The following is a 22,846-nucleotide window of genomic DNA, read 5'->3' on the forward strand; positions in this document are numbered from 1 at the left end:
TTTGTAGTGCTAATTTCTATGGCGTTTGACCTATACCTCGTTAAAATACCACCTGGTTCGGATGCGTCGAGCTTACAGTTTTTGCTTTCTCGGCACGTTTGATAGTTTGATGTCTTTGGAACCAGATGTTTCGCCCATTTTTTTGTCCAGGCATTCGGTTGGCAAGACGATATGGAGAGTGGTTTAGTAGTCTAGTAGTTCAGGGTCAAATCTAGTTTCATCTTATTGGGGCAAGTCATCGCTAGGCGTTTGGTCTTCTGTTGTTTCTTTCGAGTTAAAATACATAAAGGCTTGGGTTTTGGTAGCAAATTCAATGGATATTGTTTGTTGTTTGTTTTGTATGCGGTTTTAGTGTTGCAATAGTTGTGCTAGTTTGTGGTTTAATGTATGATGGTTTACCTAGATTCAGGGGCGGACCAAAGAAGGGGTAGGGTGGGGCGCCCCCCTCAGTGGATTTGCAATTTTTAGTGCAAATTTTTTCGGTTTTGTCCCTGGTGGAATTTTTTTTTGCCCAAAACCCTTCATATTTTGCCCTAAAACTTTCATATTTTTCCCCAAAACTTTCGTATTTTGCTCAAAAAACCTCTAAATTTTGCTCAAAAAACTCTATATTTTGACCCAAAACATCCATATTTTGCCAAAAAAAATCTCTACGTTTTAAAAATAGAATTCACCTCCGGTGAAAAAAATTTCTGCCACCGCCTAGATTGTAGGATCTACTCAAATACATTGTTAAACTTATACATCATCTTTAATCTTTGGATCAATGATGATTTAACCTTGTTAAAATCTAACACCTCTATTTCATTATTGAGCTTAGTATAAGATTATAATTATAATTTCTTTATGTTTTTAATTGTGTGGAAGAAAGTACAAATATAAACAAGGAAACCTACAATAATTTTTCTTTATTATCACTTGATCTAATAAAGAACCCGACCCGATAACCAACTACCTGGTTAACTCCAAGAATTTTTAGTTATCTATTTCCACTGCACAGCACCCTCTTTCTCTCCCACACCCCATATCCATGGCGGCGATTAACCTCCCATCACCTACTTACACCACAAACTGGAGAACTTACACTTTCACCCCCTCTAAAATCTCATCTTTTCACTTCACTCCCCTAAAAAATCCTTCCTTTCTCTCATCCCTTCCTTCAGTTTCTCTCAAACCCAACCACACAATTCAAACCCGCCGTCATCACCTGACCCTAGTCGTTTCTGCAGTTGGGAAGCTTTCAGACACCGAATTGGTTCCCGTTGGTACTGAATCCGGTCCCGTGGTTCCATCGGATTCTGGTGTTTATGCAGTTTACGATAAAAATGGTGAACTGCAGTTTGTGGGGTTATCAAGAAACATTCAAGCGAGTGTTGCTTTTCATCAGAAATCAGTTCCTGATCTTTGTGGCTCAATAAAGGTGCCTACTTTACTTTACCCACAATTTTTTAGTATCGATAGTAAAATAGATACATAGAATTATTAATTATACATGATGCATATAAATATATAATTATATGACCTTTCTGACTTAATTGATGCTATTTTTAATGATTTTTGGCTTGTTGGAGGTTAACTAGCTTCTCATTGAAGCTGCTAAATGGGATATTTATGTTGTCTTTCATGATGTTATTGTTACAGTTTCATGTGAATAGATGATTCTGACTTGTAAAGTCAAACTTTGATTTGGTACTAAATGGTGTAGGATCGTGTAAACAGGATTATACGATCTAATCTTCAATATCGAGTGCGGAAAAAGTCGATATTGGGTTTTATACTCAAAACAATCAATAAACCTTTGATCTTGATATGTAAAACGACTTTAGAATGAATAAGATCGACCAAAACAAATGCTAGAGAACCAGGGAATCGGATTAGACACTTAGGGATGTTTAGGATACGTAACCCTAACAATAAACCCGAAATACCCCCTATGTACTTACAGCTCGTTGCAACCGTGCGGTTGCCCCGTGTACCCATACGGATGCATACTTGTATCCGTGCGGTTGCATTCCAACAGTGAAAGTTAAACGTTAAAGCATATCAACTTGATCGTAATGAACTCGGGGACTTATAATGCACCAACAAATGGCACATTAAGTTATAATTCACACAATTTTCCTTGAAGTATGTAATTGTTCATTAGAAATGTTATTGGGTGCCCTTGAAAGTTTGAAGTTACCTTTTTTTGGAACTCTTGGTGAATATTATACGAGTAGTAATCGAGCTGATCCGTTCATATGTACTGTCTACCAAATGTTAGGGTATGAGATGTATTTGATGAGTGTTGTTTAGTTTTTTCTATTGCAGACCTTATTTTGTCTTATATCTGCGAGCGGACAGATATTTTAGTTTCAGACCGTTTGTTTTTTTGCAGACTTAAGACAAAATAAGATCTTTTTATGTCTTCAAATTAGAAGACCTAAATTAGTGCTTCTAACTTTAGAAGAGGTTTTAACTTAACTTTTTCCACCTCTCTTTCCAAATCTATCTCACCTTCATAAACCCACCAAGTCACCAACCATATTTCAGCCATCCACCTCCATCATCTTTATCAGTGGCCGCCACTAGCTCCGATCACCACCACCCAACTCCGGCCACCATCATCATCTCTATTAGACAACTATAATTGTATAAGGTTATGTTCTATTTATAGTTTAGGGATACTTAGTGTAATTACACCTTCTATATATAGAAGGCACAATACTCTGAATAATACACACAGAACTTACAAGTTCAATATCTCTCTTCCTCTGTTCTATCATCTATTATGGTATCAAGAGCTGTAAAGGCCTAAGTCCGGCAACAATTCCGGCAGCCACTATTCCGGTAACAATTCCGGCAGCTACTATTCCGGCAGCAGTTCCGGAACAACCAAAAAAAAAAAAAATGACCTTTAAAACTCAAAGTATGCTCTGTGAATGCAGCGTTGTCGGAACGTTCACATCAGAAACGAGCTTTTTCAGGTCATAACTAAATCCGGTAACCCACAAAATCACCGCAACTCAATACAACCCTAATCAGCCAAATTACCAACACAACTACATGCGGAATTAAATTCCGAACACACGGACAAGTATTTCAGCCGCAACTGCCACCACACGCGCCACCACGCGCCACCACAGCCGCCAGAAATTTTCGACTTTCTTTTTCGATCTACATCAATCCGGCCAAAATCAGAGAAAACCGCCAACACCAATACGCTCGGAATCAAATTCCAACCGAACGCTGAAATTTTCAGCTTTTTCCGGCAACTATTCACCGCCGGCCGCCACTGTACTTGCCTGTTCTATTTTTGTGTCTGGAACGAGAGTAAAAAAAAAAAAAAGAGAATGAAGTTTTAAAACCCTTTATCTTCTTTTTATATCTCTCCTACCTACATCTCTCCTACCTACCCTAGATACTGTTTACTATTTACTTTTACTTTTTTATCTTCTTTTAAGTTAAAAAAAAAAAAGAAAAAAAAAGGGAAAAAAAAAACAAAAAAAAAAGAAAAGAAAAAAAAAACAGAAAAAAAAAGAAAAAAATTTATTATTACCTTATCTTTTTTTTTTTTTTTTTCTATATCTAAAAATGGCAATGCTAGCTTCCTTTACTCCAACAGAGAAAGCCGCACACAACTCTCACAACAAGGCCCTAGCTGACACAGTTGCAGAACTAACATGGCTTCAAGATTTATTACGTGAACTTCGTGTGCCTGTTAAATCAGTTCCTACCTTATGGTGTGATAACCTTGGCGCTACGTATCTCTCAGCTAACCCAGTCTTTCATGCACGTACAAAACATGTAGAAGTTGATTTTCACTTTGTTCGAGAAAGAGTTGCTCAACAAAAACTTTCAGTTCAGTTTATAACTACTGACGATCAGATTGCTGATATCTTCACCAAGCCGTTGTCCTCACCAAGATTTCTTCTATTACGATCCAAGCTACAAGTCGTATCCCGCCCTTAGCTTGCGGGGGAATATTAGACAACTATAATTGTATAAGGTTATGTTCAATTTATAGTTTAGAGATACTTAGTGTAATTACACCTTCTATATATAGAAGGCACAATACTCTGAATAACACACACAGAACTTACAAGTTCAATATCTCTCTTCCTCTATTCTATCATCTATTAATCTCTGGTCTCCTCTATCCTCTGTATATTTTTAATGATTATTTTAGTAGATCATCTACTTAATTAAGAGATAGATTGTTTATGAGTATTATGTATCAATATGTATCAATAAATTAAACAGAAGGTCAATTGATTAATGAGTGTACAAATCAATTCAATTTTATAAATCAAGCAGATTTTTTATTACTCCATATCTGCAATTGTGTTGATTTTTCATTATGTATATATATAATATAATTAATATAGAAAGAATACGGAGTAATATATAATGATGAAAAAAGTGTCGATTGTAATTTTTACCTTGTAGATATGATTTTGCTTTGGCAGTTAACTGCTAATTGGAGTGTATATGTACTCCTCTCGTGCACTTGATGTACAAAGTGTATGTATTTGTTTTTTGTGATTCAATAAAATGGAGTAGCTATTTTGAGGTATAGTGAAAAGAAAGATAATGAAATAATGTATAATTGTTTATTTATGATTCATTTATATGTATCAAAATCGTAAACCATGAACGGAAGTGATGTTATTATTGTTTTTTATTATGTTGAATTAGTAACTATATTTATTAACATGTGTATATTAAAATAAAAAGTTATGAAAAATAAGAATCTAGAATGCATCATTTTATACAAAGCATATGTATATTAAACGGCTACAATATTAATATAACACTTGTATTTAGCAGACATAAAAAACAAACAGTTTTAAATGTTCACCCTACAGACCTTCAGACCATATCTTTTCTACAGATGTGGCTCGTAGACTTCAGACAAAAACATCTTAAAAAACAAACAGCACCTGAGATAACTTCATACTGAATACCTATTTGCAGCAAGTTTAAAATATTACCTTATTACCAAGTATATTTATCATTATCATTAGTCTTGTTTTGTGGTAGGTTTGTCTATTGAACTTAATACACGCTTTTTGTGATTTATGAGTCTAATCTAGGTGTACAGTTAATTGGTTGTTTCTTAGATTATGGTTATACACATCAAAGGCTATGAACTATGAATAGTTTCTTGTATCCAGTATTTATGTTTCGATAAATGACAGTTTTTTGTCTACTTAGTTTGCAGCCACCCTATAACTTTCTCAAGTGTATACTATTATTGAATGCATTTATACGTTTTATGTAATCACAAGTTATTTATATTTAATATTTTTAGCTTTAATATTTAATATGCAAAATTTGAATTAAAAGAAAATTTTTTGATAGGTCGGAGTGGTGGATAATCCTGACCGAACAGCATTAACAGAAGCATGGAAATCATGGATGGAAGAACACATAGAAGTCACCGGAAAAGTCCCTCCCGGTAACGAGAAAGGAAACACGACTTGGGTCCGGCAAGCACCCAAGAAAAAGGCAGATCTAAAGATAACACCAGGACCAAACACAAAACTAACGGTCCCACTAGAGGAACTAATTGACCGTATGGTCAAAGAAAACAAGGTGGTTGCTTTTATCAAGGGATCAAGAACGGCCCCACAATGTGGATTCTCACAACGGGTCGTTGGAATTTTGGACTCAGAAGGCGTGGATTACGAGAGTGTTGATATACTTGACGAAGAACATAATAGTGGATTGAGGGAGACACTTAAAAGTTATAGTAATTGGCCTACTTTTCCACAAGTATTTGTGAATGGTGAGTTGGTTGGAGGTTGTGACATATTGTCATCTATGCATGAAAAAGGTGAACTAGCTGGTTTGTTTAAGAAATGAGCATTGAAACATGTCTTGTGTTATTGTAATATTTCAGTTTACTAGCATGAACATAAATCCCCTTCTATCTTGTTTAATTCGTTTGATCTGCGTCATTAGTTTCTTCACATATCAACTAAAGAGCCCATTCGATCAACCCGTTTGATGCAAGTTAAATTTGACCCCAACAGGAAACATGAATTACAAGCGGCTTCTAGTCGTGTTTGCAACAGGCTTCAAACTTGCATCACCTGTAGTAACTATAGCATTTACAGTGACAGAATGACCTGGACACCCATAACCCTAAAAACAAGAGCAGCAACCTCAAACATGGATACCTTTAGGAACTAAATTCAAACAATTATGTATAATATTTTTATAGTTCCACCTGCAACATACATTCAAAGCACCGATCTTTAAAACAATTTGGGATGGAAATTTCACTTTCTACCAGTAATGCATTCAATCATGAAAACAGAACATCAGATTCTAATGTACAAATGTACTGGACCTTTAAAAAGTGCACCTGTCAAAGGCTTAATGAGACAATAGACGTTTTGATTTTGTAGTTAACAGATGATCGATGATATATTTAGATGAGATTTGTTAACAAATATTTTCAAATTATATTATATTTTAATCAAAATCAATATATATCGGAGTATTATACGGAGTATTATATTTAGTTTGATTTATTTTACAATAATAAAATAATAATAATAATAGATGACTTGTTCATCAAGTTGGATAAACTCATAAACATATAATATAAATATAAATATTAAATATAATACATCAATCAAACATAATTTGTAAACAACGATTCTCGCATTGTTTAATTCAGAGACAATGAAATGTGTATCTTGTAAACGCAATTTCTCCGCCGAATCCACTGCCGAATCCACTGCCGACTCCTCCGACTCTTCCGACTCCTCCGACTCCTCCGCCTCCTCCACCTCCTCCGACTCCTCCGACTTCGGTGATGAAAATACACGTACTTGTAGAGCATGTTTTGAGAAAGCATGTAAGGCTGAAAACGAGGAATTGAAATCTAAAGTTAGTTTTCTTAAGTTTTGGGACCCGCTTGACACTCGACCCCAATATGTTCACCGATCTACTGTCCCTTGCTTCACCGACGTTGTTTTGGTTGCTGTTGATTTGGATTCTGGTAAACCTGTTGCTAATGCGGTTCCTGTTCCTGTTAATAAGGCCATTCTGGTTAGTAATCGTTCCCTTCTTTTACTGATACTGATTGTTAAATTTATGCAGTACAATATTTTATTGTGTTTAATTTGATCTTTTGTCAATATCAATCAAATCCATATATTTATTACTCCGTATTTGTGAAGTATGTATATCGTACCGACTGAAGGGTCTCACTTGTTCGCTAACGTTGGTAATGTGTCTAGTTAGGTTTTTCTGATTATGTTCATTTATATGTGTATACGGTTGTTTAATTATAGTAGATTGTTTAAGTTCATACTACTATATTTCTGTATGATATTTATAATTAACTATGAATATGAATTGTTCCTTTTGTCCTCTTGGTTATTCAACCCTGAACATTTTTTAGGGACTAATCAGTGAGTAACAGGATTAAACATAATTATCTAGAAACAAAAACAAAATCTTAATCTGTTTAGAAACTCTATAATTCAAATTTCAAATTCATATTAAAATGTTGACCAATATTGATTTTACGGCGGATTAAATTTAACTTTGACCAACAAAATTTGATGTTGACTCGCGGGTTCCAAAAAGAATTAACCGTGGAGTACTCGACATTAATCGATGAGTTATACAAAACTAGGGATGACAATGGATCGGATATGGATCGTGTGACGCCATATCCATATCCATATCCATTTAGTTTTTGTCCATCCATATCCATATCCATATCCATTTAGTTTTAGGTCATCCATCCATATCCATATATAGTGGATTAAACGGGTTAATGGATATCCAATGAATATTAAAAAATGTTATAATATTTTCTAATATGCGATTAAAATGAAAACTTAGTATAGCAAAAATAATTATAACATGATATAAGTAAAATTTATCCATAAGAATGTGTAATCTTTGTCGAATATATAAGTTAAATTTACTATAAAACATAGATTATGAAGAAAAAAAAAAAATTTGTAAGTTTATTTTGTTTGATGTACGTATTTTATTGTAATATATTATAGTTATTTCATTATAGATTTGAAAGCATAATGTAAATCTAACGGTAAATAAACTTGTAATATTAAATACGTAAACATATATCTATATTTATGTACTTGCATATGTATTTCGGGTGGTAATGGATATATCCATGGATGAAAATTTTCATCCATGTCCATATCCATATCCATTTAGGTTCATCCATATCCGTATCCATATCGATTTAGGTTCATCCATATCCATTACGAAGCGGGTGGATCGGGTGGATATCCACCGGATCGGGTGACTATTGCCATCCCTATACAAAACCCATTCTAAAGGGATGATTAAATCTATTTTTTCTAATTATATTTATCTCTATCTCTATATCAATACACAGGCAAGCCGTTCACCAGTGTTTAAAGCCATGCTTCAAACTGAAATGGAAGAAAGTCTTAGTGGCACAATCAAGCTAAGTGATGTTTCGCATAACACCCTATGTGCCTTTGTCAACTTCCTCTACATAGCTGAAACGCCTCTTGACGATGACATGGCATGTGAACTTATAATTTTAGCCGACAAATATGAAGTGCAGTATCTAAAAACCTATTGTGAGAAATTTTTGATATCAAAACTTAACTGGGAAAGGTCACTCAAGAACTACTTATTTGCTCATCAACATAATGCAAAAACCTTGCTTGATGCTGCATTATCGACAATTTTTGACAATATGGATAACCTAAGTAAGCAAGAAGGGTATCTAGAGCTTGTGGAGAAAGATCATCGACTTGTTATGGATATTTATGAAGCTTACTTCTCTAAAACGGGTAAACGCCGTCGCTCCGACTAGTCATGGTGATAAGATAACATAATGCCGAGATATTGATATTCAGTTCTATGCAATTTTGAAGTGTTTTAGCAACGTTTTTTATTTTTATTTATTTATTTTGTTTTTTTTTTCACACGCTATCTACATTATTGGTGGGTTTGCAACTTTTGCATATACTTGAACCTTTTAAAATCGAATATAAATTTGATTTATCTGGGTATTTTATGGTAATCTCTTTTAGTTATACTTTGTATATATTTTGTATCCCCGTGTGTAATTATGAACAAGCAGAATAATCTATAATAACATTTCACCTAAACAAAGTATTTCATGCCCTAACCGATTCTAACGCACCTAAATTAGACACATAAAAGCATTATAATAAGTCGCATGCTTTAAGCATAAGAAATTCAAGGAAACAATAGTTTTGATTTATTATTACATTAAAAATTTGAAGAAAAATCAATATAAAACCACTTTTGGTCTAGATTCAGATACATTTTGACCTGATTTTCACATTTTTATGTTTATTTATTTTTTTCATTTTAATCATATACTAGATTTTATGTGTTTACAAATAACAGAACCGGTTGAAGGTTTTCACTGTTTGAGCTACCCGGGAGGGCAAGTAATCCAACCCCATACTTTGATGTACGCAGTCCAACAACATTACTCCATGGCTGTTTGCAACTCATTCCTGGCTACCACTAAATATTTGTCCTAGACAGGATTCGAACCTGATATCTCTTACAGGGAACTCAAAGCCCCTACCACTGAGCTATCTAGTGATGGTACGAGTTTGCAGATTCAACGAAACAAAAACCTCAATACAAACGCACAATAATAGAAGTTGTTAAAGGAGAACTATGTGACCTGAACTTTATTTTTGCACTTTAGAACATCAAAACCTATATTAAGATCAAGTTATATATATGAAAACACAAGAGCACCTACACCTATAATGTTTGTGACCAAATATGTCTCTTTGTTGAGCCTTTCATATATTTTGTTGTTGGGTTTTCTAACCAACCACATAGCGATTTCCAAATACACTTAGGCCAGATAAAATGTTGTGCAGCTTTTCTGTCCTTCTTTGCCTCCACAAAATCAGGCTGAATAAAAATAGAGAACCAACATATAATAATAATAATGATGTAAACAAGAATACGGTTACATAATAAGTCCATAGCTATGACAAAAATTAGAAATAATGGTGACGTTGCTCCTTTAGGCACTCGATTCACTAGATTTCAGAAGTCCACATCTGCACATTCATACAAACGTTTAGTCAAGAATGAACAGAGGTGACAAGATAATGGGTCGGATTAAAATGGGTCAGATGGTGTTGCATGACCTTCGACACTTATTCATTATCTAAGCTGTTAGTAATAAACAACTAATACGCTAATAAACAATTAGTTCTTGGGATCATGTTTTCCTCACAATAGTTCTCTGGTTCAAACCTCACTAGCATCATATCATGGGATGGTTTAGAAAAAGGTTGGAAATAGTTACGAAACAACCTGGTTAGATCCCGTACAAAAGGGTCGGAAATATTCACAAGACAAATCTGTAAGGCCGCATACATTTGGGTAAAAATAGTCACTTTTCCTATGTAGCCTGAACAAAAAAACCTTATCCGTTCGTCAGTTTTAGATTAGGAAGTTGTACACATTAATATGAATTCTGGACGAATTTTAATCAGTATAAATCATTTGACCCGTTCGCATTTCAGCTAGTTCTTTAAATTTGACCCATTAGCATAGTTGCACCCTACTAAACTATTAATTTCTTGGTTCCAACCTTCTCCATGTTAATATAGTACTCGTTTTGACTTATTTGCTGTATTAGTAATTTGGAATGGAAATTGTAAACTTGTCATGTATACATTTATAGAGCTTGAAAACTTGCAGGAAGATGGTACACTCAAGACTATAAAATGTCTGTTTCTTTAATATGCTTATCTAAACTTTCATAACTTGTTACAATTACAAGTAATACACTAAAAAACAAATACATTCCTCAACAGGAAACATAAATTACAAGCGACATCTAGTCGCTTTTGCAACAGGTTTGAAACTTGCAATACCTGTAATCTCCCGACCCGTTACCAAGGTGTTAATGTCATATGCTCCTTCGTATGTGTAGATTGGCACCAAATCCCCAAAAGCCTGTCACGAAAAATCATACTTCAAGTTACGATTTTGCACAAATACTTGTGTTGAAGAAACCCCATGGGAGATGATATTGCCAACAACAAATTTACTTCTTCCACCATATTTTGATGTTTATTTCCCAGAATACCCCTTAATAAATTATTATAAAAAGTTTTACAAGTTTTGTGTAAGACATTCATTAAGGGTAGTTTAGATAATTTTGGTGGAAGAAGTAAATTTAATGTTGGCAATATCATCTCCCATGATTTATATATATTTTTATATACCATGTATGTATATGTATAATACTAAAAAGTTAAAAGATGCAGAAAGACAAGTCTCAAAGGCATAACAGATCAAACACGCATAGAGAAGGAAATTTCAACCCATTTTACTTCTGAATTGGTCCATTTGGACTGTGTTTATCTTGTTGGGTCAAAACAAAAACTTCAGTTAAATTGGGAATGGGTCAAATCGGTCATATAAGTACGGTGGGTCAAATTTATAGAAGTGACAAATACCTTGGCAACATAAAAGTCGGATATTATTCCATTCCCACCAAGTAACTCGCGACCTAGTGCAACGCTCTCTCTAGCCCTCAACGTGATCCATGACTGTATAATGAATAATTGAATAATAATAATATAATAATACTGTTCATTACATCAACAAAAATAACTGCTATTCTATGAATTTTAATTTTAAAGTTTACAATAAAACAACCAGAAATCAGACCTTGCCTAAGCTGGCGTGACCCGGAGTCATTTTAACACTCTCATATAACTTACAAAGGCGCCAACCAATGAGAAACATTGCTTGGATATTAGCCAACATTTGAACTAGCTTTTGCTGGTTTAGCCAATGGGGCTCCAAATTGCTTTCTCTCTTGCAAGTATCTATCAACCACGGCCAACATTTATTTATTTTAATGTAGAAAAAAAAAAAAAAATAAAGATCAGATTGGTATCTCATGTGGAATATATCAGTTTTGGATGTCAATACCTATGGCACATGTCGTAGACACCCATTGTGATGCCAATAGGTTGCCAGGCAACCATGACACGGGAAACAGCAAGCACCCGCGTTCATGTAGGGGTTAGTTGACAAGTTAAATTAAAAAAATATACATTAAAAATTGTTTCTTTTATCATGGAGATATATTTTTTATTCAGGATTACTATCCGGAACAGATCATACATTGAGCCTAAATAGGGTCTTATCATGAATATTGGCCTGCTTTCTTTTCTCATTTTACAGTAGACTACAGCCTTACCGCTATGATATAGAATAGGTCCAAAAGCATGAAGCACATTCAAGAACATAAGTTACAACTCTTTTCTGAATTCCTATCTACAAAGTCAGGCTTGTATGGAAAAAAATATATTTACCCTTAGTTTTAGTAACAAAAATATGAGAAGAGACTTGTACTCAACCAAATTAATTTCTTTATGATAATATATAGTAGCACCGTAAAGGAATTTCTTACCCGTTTATCTGGTTGGTGTCTTTGTTTTTAGCAAAAATAACCAAGATACCTGCAGAGGTGCTGTTCCCAATCCATCGTTTTTGGCCATCAAGAATCCAACCTCCTTCCACCTGAATATTCAAAATCATCAGAAATACATGAAAAATGTATCACAAAAACTTATGATTCCTTTTTTAAATAGAGGTGACGAGTTCGATCCATTTACTTGTGAATGAGTCAACTCGGCTAACGTTTTATCTCTAACGGCTCATCCAAGTAAACTAAAAAATCACAAAAGTATCTTTTACTGCATAAAACACGTAAAACCACAGGAAAAGAAATTATGACATTTACCTTTGTTGCTGTTGTTCTAAGTGCACTTGCATCACTTCCATAGTCAGGTTCAGTCAAACCCTAATGAAAAATAAAATAAAATATTAGATCATAGTTTGAGGCCATCTCAAACCAGATAACAGACTCATGTTGGAGGTTTTATTGAAATTTCGTGTAGGGTAAAATAATCGATAGCCGGATAAATCACTGAATCGTGGTACCACTTTCGGAAAGTAATTATTCGACCCTTATTGCCTGGGTTACACGAATATCACTTTGGGATAAGACAGAGATTAGTTCTTATTATTGGCAGTAAACAAGAACTCTTTTGCATAAGAGTATTAAGGTGTTTTTGTATCTCTTTTTTTTTTCTTCATGAATGATAGTCCTTATTTATAGGCACCCAAAAACAAGTATTATTCCACGATGGAGATGTTTCACTAACTAATTTCCTTTTCAAATCTAAAACAAATCCTTTTCATAAAGTTGTTTGTTTTATTTCCAACAACCAAATCAAGGAAATCGATTAAATCCTTTTCATAAAATTCAATTTCCTTTTCAAATCTAAAGCAAATCCTTTTCATAAAGTTGTTTGTTTTATTTCCAACAACCAAATCAAGGAAATCGATTAAATCCTTTTCATAAAGTTGTTTATTTTATTTCCAACAACCAAATCAAGGAAATCGATTAAATCCTTTTTCTAAAGTTGTTTGTTTTATTTCCAACAACCAAATCAAGGAAATCGATTAAATCCTTTTCATAAAGTTGTTTGTTTTATTTTCACGATGGAGATGTTTCACATAGTGCAGGAATAATACTTCCGTAATCACTCAAATTTGTGATAATGGAAAACCACTTTCGGGTCCGGGTAATCTATCACTTAATGGGTGTACACTCCGTACCTCCTAACCCATTTACAAGTGTAGATTAAATCCCTCAATTACACTAAATTTCCAACAATCCTCCCCAATTTAGTGCAATTCGCTTCATGAGAATTAAACAAATTAAAACAAAAACTCATGCATAAATGAAAATATCTTGAAGATTGAATTTTCACCTTAGTACATTACACATTCCAAATATTCGAGAATCAGGGTGTTCTAAGAATTGAACCCTTCAACCCATTTGAATAACTGAAAATAATATACACATAAGTTTTCAAATACTCTAAAGCTATCCTGACACTTTACAAGCCGTGTGTCCATATCCTTTCATGAATGTATCCAAAGCTAAAAGTCCAAGCTTTGTTGAAGCGGCAAAACTTCACATTCACATAGGTAGTTCACTTCAGTCATGCACATGCTCTTGCACTTTTTCAAATGAACTGTTAAGAAGCTAGACTTCAACCTCACCTTCAGCAGGTCCGAGTACATACCTTACCTTGGGATGATATAAAATTTATGTACTCCAAATTTCCAAGTATAAGCCTTCCGCATTGAATTCAACTTCTAATTTTCATTGGAAGGGAATTGGGTATCTTATAATTAGACATTTATGTGGAATTTAAACCCATCCCCACAGCAGATTTGTCAACCAAGTCTCTTGCCAATCCCTTCGTCAAGTGATCAGCTAAATTCTGTTGTGACCTCACGAACACTATAGAAATCACCTCATTCATGATGAGTTCACGAATCATGCTATGTCTGACACCTAAGTGTCTAGACTTTCCATTGTACATCTGGCTATAAGCCTTTGCCAATGTCGCAGCACTATCACAATGGATAGACATGGGTGCTATAGGTTTAGGCCATAATGGTATCTCATGGATCAAGTTTCTAAGCCATTCTGCTTCTTTACCAGCAGCAGCTAAAGCAACAAACTCAGATTCCATCGTTGAGTTGGTAATACATGTCTGCTTCTTAGAAGCCCATGAAATAGCACCTCCCCTAAGCAAGAACACCCAACCACTCGTTGAAGAATGATCTTCAATATTGGTTATCCAACTCGCATCAGAATATCCTTCTGTTACCGAAGGAAACCCATTATAAGATAAACTATAGTCCATAGTTTTCTTCAAGTACTTCAGTACCCGCCTAATTGCTTGCCAGTGATGAGTACTAGGATTACTAGTATATCTACTCAGTTTTCCCACAGCAAAAGCAATATCCGGCCTTGTACAAGTCATGGCGTACATCAAACAGCCAATCACCTGAGAATACTCAAGTTGTGACACAGCTTCACCTTGATTAGGCATAAGCTTCTCACTTGGATCAACAGGGGTACTCACAGGAGTACATTCAAAGTAATTGAACTTTTTCAACACCTTCTCAACATAACGAGATTGACAAATCGAAATTCCTTTGCTTTCACGTTTGATCCTAATGCCAAGGATAACGTTGAAATGTCCCGTTCTTATTGATTAAAAACGTTCCATATTAATTGATTTCGTTGCGAGGTTTTGACCTCTATATGAGACGTTTTTCAAAGACTGCATTCATTTTTAAAACAAACCATAACCTTTATTTCATAGATAAAGGTTTTAAAAAGCTTTACGTAGATTATCAAATAATGATAATCTAAAATATCCTGTTTACACACGACCATTACATAATGGTTTACAATACAAATATGTTACAACAAAATAAGTTTCTTGAATGCAGTTTTTACACAATATCATACAAACATGGACTCCAAATCTTGTCCTTATTTTAGTATGCAACAGCGGAAGCTCTTAGTATTCACCTGAGAATAAACATGCTTTAAACGTCAACAAAAATGTTGGTGAGTTATAGGTTTAACCTATATATATCAAATCGTAACAATAGACCACAAGATTTCATATTTCAATACACATCCCATACATAGAGATAAAAATCATTCATATGGTGAACACCTGGTAACCGACAATAACAAGATGCATATATAAGAATATCCCCATCATTCCGGGACACCCTTCGGATATGATATAAATTTCAAAGTACTAAAGCATCCGGTACTTTGGATGGGGTTTGTTAGGCCCAATAGATCTATCTTTAGGATTCGCGTCAATTAGGGTGTCTGTTCCCTAATTCTTAGATTACCAGACTTAATAAAAAGGGGCATATTCGATTTTGATAATTCAACCATAGAATGTAGTTTCACGTACTTGTGTCTATTTTGTAAATCATTTATAAAACCTGCATGTATTCTCATCCCAAAAATATTAGATTTTAAAAGTGGGACTATAACTCACTTTCACAGATTTTTACTTCGTCGGGAAGTAAGACTTGGCCACTGGTTGATTCACGAACCTATAATAATATATACATATATATCAAAGTATGTTCAAAATATATTTACAACACTTTTAATATATTTTGATGTTTTAAGTTTATTAAGTCAGCTGTCCTCGTTAGTAACCTACAACTAGTTGTCCACAGTTAGATGTACAGAAATAAATCAATAAATATTATCTTGAATCAATCCACGACCCAGTGTATACGTATCTCAGTATTGATCACAACTCAAACTATATATATTTTGGAATCAACCTCAACCCTGTATAGCTAACTCCAACATTCACATATAGAGTGTCTATGGTTGTTCCGAAATATATATAGATGTGTCGATATGATAGGTCAAAACATTGTATACGTGTCTATGGTATCTCAAGATTACATAATATACAATACAAGTTGATTAAGTTATGGTTGGAATAGATTTGTTACCAATTTTCACGTAGCTAAAATGAGAAAAATTATCCAATCTTGTTTTACCCATAACTTCTTCATTTTAAATCCGTTTTGAGTGAATTAAATTGCTATGGTTTCATATTGAACTCTATTTTATGAATCTAAACAGAAAAAGTATAGGTTTATAGTCGGAAAAATAAGTAACAAGTCGTTTTTGTAAAGGTAGTCATTTCAGTCGAAAGAACGACGTCTAGATGACCATTTTAGAAAACATACTTCCACTTTGAGTTTAACCATAATTTTTGGATATAGTTTCATGTTCATAATAAAAATCATTTTCTCAGAATAACAACTTTTAAATCAAAGTTTATCATAGTTTTTAATTAACTAACCCAAAACAGCCCGCGGTGTTACTACGACGGCGTAAATCCGGTTTTACGGTGTTTTTCGTGTTTCCAGGTTTTAAATCATTAAGTTAGCATATCATATAGATATAGAACATGTGTTTAGTTGATTTTAAAAGTCAAGTTAGAAGGATTAACTTTTGTTTGCGAACAAGTTTAGAATTAACTAAACTATGTTCTAGTGATTACAAGTTTAAACCTTCGAATAAGATAGCTTTATATGTATGAATCGAATGATGTTATGAACATCATTACTACCTTAATTTCCTTGGATAAACCTACTGGAAAAGAGAAAAATGGATCTAGCTTCAATGGATCCTTGGATGGCTCGAAGTTCTTGAAGCAGAATCATGACACGAAAACAAGTTCAAGTAAGATCATCACTTGAAATAAGATTGTTATAGTTATAGAAATTGAACCAAAGTTTGAATATGATTATTACCTTGTATTAGAATGATAACCTACTGTAAGAAACAAAGATTTCTTGAGGTTGGATGATCACCTTACAAGATTGGAAGTGAGCTAGCAAACTTGAAAGTATTCTTGATTTTATGAAACTAGAACTTTTGGAATTTATGAAGAACACTTAGAACTTGAAGATAGAACTTGAGAGAGATCAATTAGATGAAGAAAATTGAAGAATGAAAGTGTTTGTAGGTGTTTTTGGTCGTTGGTGTATGGATTAGATATAAAGGATATGTTATTTTGTTTTCATGTAAATAAGTCATGAATGATTACTCATATTTTTGTAATTTTATGAGATATTTCATGCTAGTTGCCAAATGATGGTTCCCACATGTGTTAGGTGACTCACATGGGCTGCTAAGAGCTGATCATTGGAGTGTATATACCAATAGTACATACATCTAAAAGCTGTGTATTGTACGAGTACGAATACGGGTGCATACGAGTAGAATTGTTGATGAAACTGAACGAGGATGTAATTGTAAGCATTTTTGTTAAGTAGAAGTATTTTGATAAGTGTCTTGAAGTCTTTCAAAAGTGTATGAATACATATTAAAACACTACATGTATATACATTTTAACTGAGTCGTTAAGTCATCGTTAGTCGTTACATGTAAATGTTGTTTTGAAACCTTTAGGTTAACGATCTTGTTAAATGTTGTTAACCCAATGTTTATAATATCAAATGAGATTTTAAATTATTATATTATCATGATATTATCATGTATGAATATCTCTTAATATGATATATATACATTAAATGTCTTTACAACGATAATCGTTACATATATGTCTCGTTTAAAAATCATTAAGTTAGTAGTCTTGTTTTTACATATGTAGTTCATTGTTAATATACTTAATGATATGTTTACTTATCATAGTATCATGTTAACTATATATATATCCATATATATATCATCATATAGTTTTTACAAGTTTTAACGTTCGTGAATCACCGGTCAAGTTGGGTGGTCAATTGTCTATATGAAACATATTTCAATTAATCAAGTCTTAACAAGTTTGATTGCTTAACATGTTGGAAACATTTAATCATGTAAATATCAATCTCAATTAATATATATAAACATGGAAAAGTTCGGGTCACTACAGTACCTACCCGTTAAATAAATTTCGTCCCGAAATTTTAAGCTGTTGAAGGTGTTGACGAATCTTCTGGAAATAGATGTGGGTATTTCTTCTTCATCTGATCTTCACGCTCCCAGGTGAACTCGGGTCCTCTACGAGCATTCCATCGAACCTTAACAATTGGTATCTTGTTTTGCTTAAGTCTTTTAACCTCACGATCCATTATTTCAACGGGTTCTTCGATGAATTGGAGTTTTTCGTTGATTTGGATTTCATCTAACGGAATAGTGAGATCTTCTTTAGCAAAACATTTCTTCAAATTCGAGACGTGGAAAGTGTTATGTACAGCCGCGAGTTGTTGAGGTAACTCAAGTCGGTAAGCTACTGGTCCGACACGATCAATAATCTTGAATGGTCCAATATACCTTGGATTTAATTTCCCTCGTTTACCAAATCGAACAACGCCTTTCCAAGGTGCAACTTGAAGCATGACCATCTCTCCAATTTCAAATTCTATATCTTTTCTTTTAATGTCAGCATAGCTCTTTTGTCGACTTTGGGCGGTTTTCAACCGTTGTTGAATTTGGATGATCTTCTCGGTAGTTTCTTGTATAATCTCCGGACCCGTAATCTGTCTATCCCCCACTTCACTCCAACAAATCGGAGACCTGCACTTTCTACCATAAAGTGCTTCAAACGGCGCCATCTCAATGCTTGAATGGTAGCTGTTGTTGTAGGAAAATTCTACTAACGGTAGATGTCGATCCCAACTGTTTCCGAAATCAATAACACATGCTCGTAGCATGTCTTCAAGCGTTTGTATCGTCCTTTCGCTCTGCCCATCAGTTTGTGGATGATAGGCAGTACTCATATCTAGACGAGTTCCTAATGCTTGCTGTAATGTCTGCCAGAATCTTGAAATAAATCTGCCATCCCTATCAGAGATAATAGAGATTGGTATTCCATGTCTGGAGATGACTTCCTTCAAATACAGTCGTGCTAACTTCTCCATCTTGTCATCTTCTCTTATTGGCAGGAAGTGTGCTGATTTGGTGAGACGATCAACTATTACCCAAATAGTATCAAAACCACTTGCAGTCCTTGGCAATTTAGTGATGAAATCCATGGTAATGTTTTCCCATTTCCATTCCGGGATTTCGGGTTGTTGAAGTAGACCTGATGGTTTCTGATGCTCAGCTTTGACCTTAGAACACGTCAAACATTCTCCTACGTATTTAGCAACATCGGCTTTCATACCCGGCCACCAAAAATGTTTCTTGAGATCCTTGTACATCTTCCCCGTTCCAGGATGTATTGAGTATCTGGTTTTATGAGCTTCTCTAAGTACCATTTCTCTCATATCTCCAAATTTTGGTACCCAAATCCTTTCAGCCCTATACCGGGTTCCGTCTTCCCAAATATTAAGATGCTTCTCCGATCCTTTGGGTATTTCATCCTTTAAATTTCCCTCTTTTAAAACTCCTTGTTGCGCCTCCTTTATTTGAGTAGTAAGGTTATTATGAATCATTATATTCATAGATTTTACTCGAATAGGTTCTCTGTCCTTCCTGCTCAAGGCATCGGCTACCACATTTGCCTTCCCCGGGTGGTAACGAATCTCAAAGTTGTAATCATTCAATAATTCAATCCACCTACGCTGCCTCATATTCAGTTGTTTCTGATTAAATATGTGTTGAAGACTTTTGTGGTCGGTATATATAATACTTTTAACCCCATATAAGTAGTGCCTCCAAGTCTTTAATGCAAAAACAATTGCGCCTAATTCCAAATCATGCGTCGTATAATTTTGTTCGTGAATCTTCAATTGTCTAGACGCACAAGCAATCACCTTCGTTCGTTGCATTAATACACAACCGAGACCTTGCTTTGATGCGTCACAATAAATCACAAAATCATCGTTCCCTTCAGGCAATGACAATATAGGTGCCGTAGTTAGCTTTTTCTTCAATAACTGAAACGCTTTCTCTTGTTCATCATTCCATTCAAATTTCTTCCCTTTATGCGTTAATGTAGTCAAGGGTTTTGCTATTCTGGAAAAGTCTTGGATGAACCTTCTGTAGTAACCAGCTAGTCCTAAAAACTGGCGTATGTGTTTCGGAGTTTTCGGGGTTTCCCACTTTTCAACAGTTTCTATCTTTGCCGGATCCACCTTAATACCTTCTTTGTTCACTATGTGACCGAGGAATTGAACTTCTTCCAACCAAAATGCACACTTTGAAAACTTAGCGTACAATTCTTCCTTCCTCAATACTTCTAACACCTTTCTCAAATGTTCACCGTGTTCTTGGTCATTCTTTGAGTAAATAAGTATGTCATCAATGAAAACAATGACAAACTTGTCAAGGTATGGTCCACACACTCGGTTCATAAGGTCCATGAACACAGCTGATGCATTAGTTAAACCAAACGGCATGACCATAAACTCGTAATGACCGTAACGTGTTCTGAAAGCAGTCTTTGGAATATCATCTTCTTTCACCCGCATTTGATGATACCCGGAACGTAAGTCAATCTTTGAATAAACAGACGAACCTTGTAGTTGATCAAATAAGTCGTCGATTCTCGGTAGTGGGTAGCGATTCTTGATGGTAAGTTTGTTCAACTCTCGGTAGTCGATACACAACCTGAATGTACCATCTTTCTTCTTGACAAACAAAACAGGAGCTCCCCACGGTGATGTGCTTGGTCGAATGAAACCATGCTCTAAAAGTTCTTGTAATTGGCTTTGCAGTTCTTTCATCTCGCTGGGTGCGAGTCTGTAAGGAGCACGAGCTATTGGTGCAGCTCCTGGTACAAGATCTATTTGAAATTCAACGGATCGATGTGGGGGTAATCCCGGTAATTCTTTCGGAAATACATCGGGAAATTCTTTTGCAATGGGAACATCATTGATGCTCTTTTCTTCAGTTTGTACTTTCTCGATGTGTGCTAGAACAGCATAGCAACCTTTTCTTATTAGTTTTTGTGCCTTGAAATTACTAATAAGATGTAGCTTCGTGTTGCCCTTTTCTCCGTACACCATTAAGGGTTTTCCTTTTTCTCGTATAATGCGAATTGCATTTTTGTAACAAACGATCTCTGCTTTCACCTCTTTCAACCAGTCCATACCGATTATCACATCAAAACTCCCTAACTCTACTGGTATCAAATCAATCTTAAATGTTTCGCTAACCAGTTTAATTTCTCAATTCCGACATATATTATCTGTTGAAATTAATTTACCATTTGCTAATTCGAGTAAAAATTTACTATCCAAAGGTGTCAATGGACAACTTAATTTAGCACAAAAATCTCTACTCATATAGCTTCTATCCGCACCCGAATCAAATAAAACGTAAGCAGATTTATTGTCAATAAGAAACGTACCCGTAACAAGCTCCGGGTCTTCTTGTGCCTCTGCCGCATTAATATTGAAAACTCTTCCGCGGCCTTGTCCATTCGTGTTCTCCTGGTTCGGGCAATTTCTAATAATGTGGCCCGGTTTTCCACATTTATAACAAACTACATTGGCATAACTTGCTCCGACACTACTTGCTCCGCCATTACTCATTCCGACACCATTTGTTCCTTTCGTTCTATTAACCCCTGGTCCGTAGACCTCACAATTTGCCGCGCTATGACCATTTCTTTTACACTTGTTGCAAAATTTGGTGCAGAACCCCGAGTGATACTTTTCACACCTTTGGCATAGCTGCTTCTGATTGTTGTTGTTGTTGCGGTTATTATTGTTGTTGGGATGATTGTTGTAGTTGCTGTTGTTGTTGTTGTTGTTGTTGTTGTTGGGCCGTTTGTTGTAGTTGCGATTGATGTTGCGATTGTTGGGATAATTGTTGCGATTATTGTTGTAATTGCTGTTGTTGTTGTATTGGTTATTCTTATCACCGTTTTCCTCCCACTTTCTTTTGACTTGCTTCACATTGGCCTCTTCAGCAGTCTGTTCTTTAATTCTTTCTTCAATCTGGTTCACTAGTTTGTGAGCCATTCTACATGCCTGTTGTATGGAGGCGGGCTCGTGTGAACTTATATCTTCTTGGATTCTTTCCGGTAATCCTTTCACAAACGCGTCGATCTTCTCTTCCTCATCTTCGAACGCTCCCGGACACAATAGGCACAATTCTGTGAATCGTCTTTCGTACGTGGTAATATCAAATCCTTGGGTTCGTAACCCTCTAAGTTCTGTCTTGAGCTTATTGACCTCGGTTCTGGGACGGTACTTCTCGTTCATCAAGTGTGCTTGAATGCTGACCACGGTAGTGCGTACGCATCATCTTGTCCCACTTGCTCTAGATAGGTATTCCACCATGTTAACGCAGAACCTGTGAAGGTATGCGTAGCGTACTTCACTTTGTCCTCTTCAGTACACTTACTTATGGCAAACACCGATTCGACCTTCTCGGTCCACCGTTTCAATCCGATTGGTCCTTTGGTTCCATCAAATTCCAAAGGTTTGCAGGCAGTGAATTCTTTGTAGGTGCATCCTACACGATTTCCTGTACTGCCAG

General features: G+C 35.1%; 3 protein-coding genes across 4 annotated transcripts; 2 read left to right on the forward strand and 1 right to left on the reverse strand.

Annotated features, from left to right (window-relative positions):
- The first annotated feature begins 933 nt into the window (after positions 1-933).
- On the forward strand, positions 934-5,942 carry LOC139852401 (bifunctional monothiol glutaredoxin-S16, chloroplastic). Its single transcript, XM_071841686.1, has 2 exons — positions 934-1,420; positions 5,344-5,942. Exons 1-2 carry the CDS (start codon positions 1,031-1,033, stop codon positions 5,845-5,847), a joined length of 894 nt encoding a protein of 297 aa, XP_071697787.1. The 5' UTR covers positions 934-1,030; the 3' UTR covers positions 5,848-5,942.
- A 733-nt stretch (positions 5,943-6,675) lies between these two features.
- LOC139853817 (BTB/POZ domain-containing protein At4g08455-like) lies at positions 6,676-8,824 on the forward strand. Its single transcript, XM_071843168.1, has 2 exons — positions 6,676-7,044; positions 8,375-8,824. Exons 1-2 carry the CDS (start codon positions 6,676-6,678, stop codon positions 8,822-8,824), a joined length of 819 nt encoding a protein of 272 aa, XP_071699269.1.
- Positions 8,825-9,678: 854 nt separating this feature from the next.
- LOC139855915 (acyl-coenzyme A oxidase 4, peroxisomal-like) lies at positions 9,679-12,631 on the reverse strand. Of its 2 annotated transcripts, XM_071845158.1 has the most exons (5): positions 12,495-12,631; positions 11,695-11,855; positions 11,481-11,573; positions 10,893-10,974; positions 9,679-10,067 (listed from the first exon to the last, which is right to left on the reverse strand). In XM_071845158.1, exons 1-5 carry the CDS (start codon positions 12,571-12,573, stop codon positions 10,054-10,056), a joined length of 429 nt encoding a protein of 142 aa, XP_071701259.1. In that variant the 5' UTR covers positions 12,574-12,631; the 3' UTR covers positions 9,679-10,053. The 2 variants fall into 2 exon arrangements, with proteins under 2 accessions (XP_071701259.1, XP_071701258.1); XM_071845157.1 differs by lacking the exon at positions 9,679-10,067 and having other exon boundaries at positions 10,768-10,974.
- Positions 12,632-22,846: the final 10,215 nt, after the last annotated feature.

The sequence above is a fragment of the Rutidosis leptorrhynchoides genome, chromosome 6, assembly GCF_046630445.1.
Source record: "Rutidosis leptorrhynchoides isolate AG116_Rl617_1_P2 chromosome 6, CSIRO_AGI_Rlap_v1, whole genome shotgun sequence".
Taxonomy (NCBI): domain Eukaryota; kingdom Viridiplantae; phylum Streptophyta; class Magnoliopsida; order Asterales; family Asteraceae; genus Rutidosis; species Rutidosis leptorrhynchoides.